The 7,483-nt window shown below is 46.9% G+C and overlaps 1 protein-coding gene across 2 annotated transcripts; it reads left to right on the top strand.

Annotated features, from left to right (window-relative positions):
• The first annotated feature begins 893 nt into the window (after positions 1–893).
• phlda1 (pleckstrin homology-like domain, family A, member 1) lies at positions 894–4,452 on the top strand. Of its 2 annotated transcripts, none has more exons than XR_006007922.1 (2): positions 894–1,892; positions 2,687–4,452. XR_006007922.1 is itself a non-coding variant. In XM_041963967.1 (2 exons), exon 1 carries the CDS (start codon positions 1,080–1,082, stop codon positions 1,539–1,541), a length of 462 nt encoding a protein of 153 aa, XP_041819901.1. In that variant the 5' UTR covers positions 894–1,079; the 3' UTR covers positions 1,542–1,580; positions 2,687–4,452. The 2 variants fall into 2 exon arrangements, 1 of the variants encoding a protein (XP_041819901.1); XM_041963967.1 differs by having other exon boundaries at positions 894–1,580.
• Positions 4,453–7,483: the final 3,031 nt, after the last annotated feature.

Here is a 7,483-nt window from a genome sequence, read left to right as displayed (position 1 = left end):
ACTTCGAATGGGGTTGTCTGTCAAAAGTTCACAAACTGAGCTGTTCATGTATGCAGCAGGTGGCCAATAGAACAATGCAGTGGAGTCTGAAACAGCTGCAGAGATGGAAGAATTCTGATCCTGAAGGTAAAACTGTAAGATACTCCATTACATGTAAAGGGGAGTGCTCAGGGTCATGCACATACAGGTACAGTGATGTCGCAGCAGCATGTAGGTGGTTGGGATGAGTTCATATTCCCAGCCTAAAAATGATCAATGTTGCTTGTGATCCTAACCTTCATCAGAGGTCATCACCTCAGCATGGACGCCCAGTCCACTTATCAGAAGGTCGGTGATGCTCGTAAGGAGCAGGTGGTCTAGCTACCACGGTGTGAATGGATGAATGCAGTGTTGTCAAAGCGCTTTGAGTGGCTGTCACACTAGAAAAGTCCACAGTCCATTTACCATGCTGTGAAGCACAAGTACCTCAAAAGTAAATGTACTTAGTTACTTTCCACAAGGGGACACTACAAACTGCTGCTATAAACATAACTAACACAACATGAACATTTTGAAGTCTATAAAAGTGAACACAATAACTTAATATTTACATGATTATATATATATATGTGTGTGTGTGTGTGTATATATGTATATGTATATACATACAGAACATACAGAATATATATATATATATATATATATATATATATATATATATATATATATATATATATATATAAATCCAAATTTCAAACCAAAGTGTCTGCCGAAATGAGAAGTAGCTCATTTTGAAGAGGCTGTTATTGTTTTCTGTGTCTCAGGGGGCTGGGTGTCACTGAGGGGGGCGGTACACCTCTCCAACAGACCCATCCCGCCCCCAAACCCCACTCACACACTGTGACCAGCAGCCAGACAGCCAGACAGGCAGGCAGGCAGGCAGGCAGCCTCTCACTACAGCCAACACCACTCACCACCGCAGTCACAGCAGCATCTCATGCCTCCACCTGCTCCGGGATAGACAGCCGTCCATCTGTCCGTCCGTCCGTCCGTCCGGTCAAGCAGCCAGTGAGGTGGAAGCCTGAAGCGTCCAGGTGAAGATGCTGGAAAACGGCAGGAAGGTGTTCAAGGAGGGTCTGCTGGAGAAGCGGAGCGACGGGCTGCTGCAGCTCTGGAAGAAGAAGCACTGCGTCCTGACCGAGGACGGCGTGCTGCTGCTGCCGCCCAAGCAGCACGACCCGCCGCATCACCACCAGCCGCACCACGGCGGCGGGGACGCGGGCAAAGTCAAGGAGCTGCACTTCGCCAACATGAAGACGGTGGATTGCGTGGAGCGGAAGGGCAAGTACGTGTACTTCACCGTGGTCATGACGGAGGGGAAGGAGATCGACTTCAGGTGCCCGCAGGACGAGGGCTGGAACGCGGAGATCACCTTGCAGATGGTCCAGTACAAGAACCGGCAGGCGATCCTGGCCGTCAAGTCCACCCGGCAGAAGCAGCAGCTGCTCGTGGTGCAGATGCCCGGCCAGAAGGCGATCCGCAGCTCGCCAAACGTGGCGTGACCTGCGGCGAGTCCCGCGGACAGTGGCGCGCCATTAGCGGTAAGACAGCTGCAGAGAAAGCCAGATTGAGGGGGGTCCCCAGGTCCGGGACCACCTGGGGACCCCCTTGCAAATTAAGGACCCAGTTTTCGTTTTTTGTTTAATCCCTGGATGTGCGTGCCATGAATGAGGACGTCTGTATTCATCGCATCTCGCAGTCCCCCCTCACAAATCAAACCCTGAGCGAAAATCATATCCATGAAGGGGACAAAATGTGGATTTATTGTGGCTTACAGAAAAGTTTGGGAGCTCATGCTGTAGGCCTGCCGATCTGTGTCCGAAGTACCCCGCAGGATATCCATTCCCAGCAAGGTTTGATATTTCATACATGGAGAGCTTCTCATTATCCGACATATATGGCTTTACGCGCGGGGAAAAGTAGGTTTAAATTACGCACATTGCGTAATTATGCGCATCAATACAGGAAAGATGTGTATTTGCTTCTATAATCCATTTAAAAATTAGACTTCCATGAGTGAATCAATGCCGGAGTGTGTCCAGAGTGTTCAAATTGAACATTGGAAAACTGGTAAAATATGCCTCAGTGGCTAAATTAAGCGTAACGACGCGCAGATTGCGCGCAGAAATCAAAGGCGGTCAGGCGAATCCCCGCTGTTTTTCACTTCACGCTCATAAATTGACTTCCAAATTTACTCTGACACTGTAACCTGCACTGTGGCACCGCCTCACCAATGTGCGCCTCCCCAGAGCCCGGTGCGCGCACCTTTACAGCCCAGCCGAGCACCCAAGCAGCTCGTGTCACTCAGCCTCGTGCTAATCAGAGAAACGAGCTTTGTGCCTGTTTGGACAACAGGGACATGGCTCAGATATCCAGCAGCAACCCCCACTCTCTCACACCACATGTCTTTCATGTAAAAAATAGATGCAACCTCAGCAAAAACTTTCAGATTAAGTGAGGGGGAAGGAGTTTTGCCATCATGTCAGAGTGAGTTGGTACCAATGGTTTGATCCGGACTGTCCAAAATGGAATGATCAGCCTGAGGTCCCCTGATACTGAGTCCATGTGTCAGGTGACTGTAGGTTTCCTTTGCCTCCTGTGTCAGGCACCATCAGTCTGCAGCCTGTCTAATCGATTGCATCCGCAGGTTAATTGGACACTCAGCTGGAGGATGAGCATCGAGCCAGGCTGCACCCCCACCCCAGCTGCTGCTTCACCACTGAGCTCCAATCTCCAGGAGAACCCCTCTTCCATGTAGTGGTTTCCACAGACCAGCCCGTCCCCTTTTCAATACAGAGACTTGTTTCACATAAGACTGACGGACAAAGAGCATGTGAGAAAACGACTGTGCTCTACCGTGCGATGGGTTCCTCCCTTATTTATTACGTGTGTATGTATATTTTCTATAAAGCGTTATGTTGTTGATGAATGTTCGGTGTGGTTGTTGCTAGAACGGAACAAGAAATACTCATAGCCTACATGTTACACACAAAAAGTCCACTTTGAAGGCGCGTACATACCTGAGGACGGTTGCTGTAAGGTTGATGAAATCGCTTCATTACTGGTGAAATGTGCCGTCTAAGTTTTCATTTTTCAACTGAACCAAAGAGTGGTGTCATGACATCTCTCCCTCCTGTGCAGTGTCACAGCTCAGAATATACTATACTCATAAACTATAGATATATGATGGGTCGCCCGCATGACCTGCTTGTTTGATTGCTTGATTTGTTAAGTGCATCTTAGTATTTTCATCAGTAATTTTCCATCCTTTTATTTGGCTGCACTCATAGATACAAGAGCTATCTGTGTGTTTTTTTGTGTGAGTCTTAAATCTGAGTAAGAAACAAGCTCATTAGCCTCAGTTTGTTGCCAGTGGTTCCAGAGAAAAACGTCTCTTAAACTGTGCCAACTTATTGTCCTGTAAGCATCCGTGCAGGCTAGCTAGCTAGCTTGTTTATTGTCAGTTCGCAGGCCAGCTAGCAAGCTAGCCAGCAACAAGAGCTCCATTGTGACTGGCTAGTACTACCGTGTATTTCATGAACACGTGGTTTTATTTTTGACATAAAAATAATTTACTATGATGCAGCTCTCCTTGTATTTTAAATTTATTATTGGACCCAAAAGCCCAAATTATGATAGAGTTTATGTTGTGCATTGGAAAAAGTCTTCCAGCTCACGGCTAAGAGGCTGTTCCTGGCTTCAGGTCCATCGCTGTAGTGGCTCTTAAGCCGTCATGTGGAGAACTACTTTCTTCAATAGCCGCTCATTTTCTTTGGCTACAAAATTGTGTGACACAGGCTGGAAAGTTCTGTGTAAACGCGTCTGTAGCTAGTTAGCTGTTAGCTGACTCTCCAATATGACAAATGCCGTGGACTGCAGCCAATCAGATTCCTCGTGTCTCTGCAGCAGCTCCGCCCCTGAGAAATGGTCATAAAACTACATCTGTAATCTGCAGCTTTTATACTGCAAGGCCTGAAAAAGAAGAAAAAGGCCAGACGAGCTAGGCGATGTGATGGTGGCGTTTAGTGGAACATGACAGGGACGAGTCTCAGAATTGCTTCAGTATTGTTTTTTTTTCATGATGAGGGATGTCAGGAAATGTTTTATTTCGCCGCAGCTCATGTTGTTTCCTGTTTGCTGGAAGTGTTTCCCACCGCTTTCCCTTCCTGCCAGTCTATCACCGCCAAACCAGCACATGCCTCCGTGTTGTTGTCATCTCCCACACAGGGTAATAGCTGTGCCCTTTTATCTAATGCGACTGGTGCGATGCTTCTCTGACATGCCTTCCTGTTGCCATCATTACACACACAGTTATAGCTGCGCCCTTTCTAGCCACTGTCCAATTTCTTGTTTCAACGTGAGATCTATTTTCATACCTCGAAAAGATACATTCCATTAAAAAAATGAAAGCAGCGCAGTGTCTTGTGTGGTTTCTTTCCCTCTCCTGCACAACAGCAGATGAATAGCAGAGCCCCGCGGTTCAGCGGGGTCACCAGAACGACCAGATTAACGAGCCGCTGCTCCGTCGGTCTGCGGCCTCTCATGCTTTACAAACGCCGAACCTTTCACCTCTTGTTTCCTGATCTAAAAGTGGAAGCCGCGTGGAGAATTGGGTTTCACCGCCAGTTGTTGCCGCTCAGATAAACTGCCAGCGCGGAATGTCAAATGCACGCGTGGCTCCGTCTACGCTGCTGTCTGAAACCGAGCTAATTCAATTAAACGCGGCACACATGACGGCATCGTTTCTGACACATGAAGAGCTCTCTGCTGCCGGAGAGGAGGAACGCTGATGTGTCAGGCGGCAGCTTGTCTCTCTGAATACTGAAGCCCGGACCTTAGAGCCTCCTGCTACCCCAGTCCTCGAACGCAGCTTTTCTGCAGAAACACTGATTAGAGTCACACTGGTGCACTCAGAACTATTATAAAAATACACTCACATTTCAGACTTTTAGCACATGTTCAAATCTGGAGTGAGCTAAAAAGTTTGAACACTTTGATCAAGCAAGAAACTAATAAACTGAAATCTCTGGTAGTGCTTCATTTAACGGGTCAGTAATCATTTTATTGTCCTTTTAATAGTTGATTTTGCGCCACTTAAATGCACAATTTAACACAAGATATGAAGAGTAAAGCTTCCAATTGATCGACGAATGGTGAATTAAGTTTTGCCTGTGTTTAAATTGGGTACTACTTTAAAAGGAAGTTCATCTAAACTAACTAAAGTGACTCTCAGAGCTTTGTCTTTTTCATATAGTTACCAAAGTACTTCAAGGAATTATTAAGACGTAATGGACCAGCACAGTAAAGCATGACCAAAGCTCAACTTTCTCCTCAGCATAACAAATAAAATGGCTATTTTCTGCGCAGTGGCACTGTGTTCAAATTAGCCTACTAAAAGGGGACAGAGGATCAGTGAGGACACGTTGCAGTCACAGCCTTCGTGTTGTTGACATCCTCTCAACGCGGCGGTGTGTTCCTTTGAACTCCCCGGCAGCAGCTGCTCTTCAGACATTGCATAAGAAACCTCTGTAGCTCCATCTTAGTATGTAGGTTGACTGCCAACTTGTTCCTCACCTTCACCATCTCTCTCTTTGATCAGGAGGGAGGCGTGTGATCGCTGGTGTATAGGCTCTGAGTGACCTCCTGAATCCACACCACCTGGAACTGGGTCACTGGGATTGACCCTGCGCCCATCTCGCAAGATAGTTGTGAACAAGATTATTGATCTTGTAGCAAAGAAGAAGTTTGCACTCTGCTCTTGATTTTAAGATATTAATTGAATCAGTGCATCAATCACACATATAGATAGCGAGGTCCATGGTGGGGCTAGGGGCCACGGGTCCGAGTTGATGGCACTGCAGTGGCGACACAGCCTCAGTAAATGGGGCACATGCTCAACCAGGCAAGCGACCTGGCTCCCCCACACTGTTGTGTTTTTAATAGTGTTTGGACAACAGCAGCTCCGTGGCACAGAGGAACTGTATAACCTCTGTTACACTGAACACTGTATATCAGTCATTTGTTTTGGTATTGTTATGGTTTTCATTGAGAAAAATATAGATCACTCATCTTAAGATGCCAGTATGTGAGGTGGTTGAACGCTTTTACAAACTGCTGGGTCAGCAAGATGTCCCAAACAGTCTATTTTTGAAGGGGTTTTTCAGTTGGTGGCAGAATGGAAAGATCCTGCAGCACCAAAATGGAAAAAATCCCTCAGAGGTCAAATAAATCTGAAAGTGTAGCAGCTTCAAGCTGTTGTTTGAGACTGACTCGCTTCATAGTAGTCTCTCTGAATGGACTGCAGGCATCGGCGGGATAACGCCATATGGTTGCTGTGACCAGTCTTGGTAACAGCAGGCGATCACAAGGAAGTCACGTTGACAGACAAGTCTCCTTCTTAAAGCTCATGTGACTGCATTTACTCCTCACTGACTTATTTCTCCCTCCCTGTGTCATGACGCTAGTCTGCGATGAGCCTGGAGGGTACGATGGTGTTAAAAACTGTAGTTGATGAACAGCAATCACTGAGGGCATGCGGTCGCGCTTCCCGAACACGGGCGGCGACTTTGCTCTGCGATCCAATGTGTTTACTCCCCTCGTGGCACCGTCAATATGTTGATGGAAGTGAGGCATAACCTTCTTAAGGTTAGCCTGATTGAATCTCCAGCAACGACGAGCGCAGCATCAGGATTACTGGTCTGTGGGCAGATGAAGTCTTTGCAAAGATCTGACAGGGCTGCCTCTGATAATGACCTGTGTAAATTGCCTTGGCAGAAAGTGCGGCCTGCGTTTGATTGGCAATAACTCCAGATCAGGTAAGCAGGGATGGGGTTGCATTTTAATATTCCCTCTGTCACACTGATCCTTATTCAACATAAAGCACCCACCTTTTTTTCTTTCCAGAGTCCTCTGTCCTGTCAGGTTGGTATATATAATAAAAGAGTCACCTGATTGGATGGTGTTGTCCAGTATTCCAGGATTTAGCAATGTTTTGGTGAAGCTAAGGACATTAAAGTTACCGATAGCCTGTTGGAAACTGATGCAGGCATGGAGGTCGTCCAGTTTAGTATCCGAGGCCTGTGCACTGATTAGCAGGATGCCTGGCAGAGAAGATCCATGTGGCCGATTAACCTCAGTGTTTCCTCTGACTGTGAGATGGATGCAGAGATGGTCTTGCTTGTCTGTGCAGTCACGATTGTTGCTGGTAATTATCCCCTGCTCCTTTTTCTCAACGTTTACTCAACCAGCCAGGTAGCGGAGTCAGTGGTGTGTTGACTATTTTCTTATCCTGATGAGGGACTTGCAGCCATATGTCATCATCGTCTAATAGTATTCACAAACACAAAGAGCATAAATTTGGCAAACTTTAGTGGAGATGATGGAGAGGCAACAGGATGGGCCCATGCTTTCTGGATTGAGTCCCACTAGAACTGGACGCAGCCCG

Source organism: Chelmon rostratus, chromosome 22 (assembly GCF_017976325.1).
Source record: "Chelmon rostratus isolate fCheRos1 chromosome 22, fCheRos1.pri, whole genome shotgun sequence".
In the NCBI taxonomy this organism is placed as follows: Eukaryota; Metazoa; Chordata; class Actinopteri; order Chaetodontiformes; family Chaetodontidae; genus Chelmon; species Chelmon rostratus.
Note: the sequence above shows the minus strand (reverse complement) of the source record. Positions and strands in the feature narration are given on the sequence as shown.

Bases quoted from the DNA above. Each gene is read 5' to 3' on its own strand.
- phlda1 (XM_041963967.1), top strand. From the start codon at position 1,080: ATGCTGGAAAACGGCAGGAAGGTGTTCAAGGAGGGTCTGCTGGAGAAG.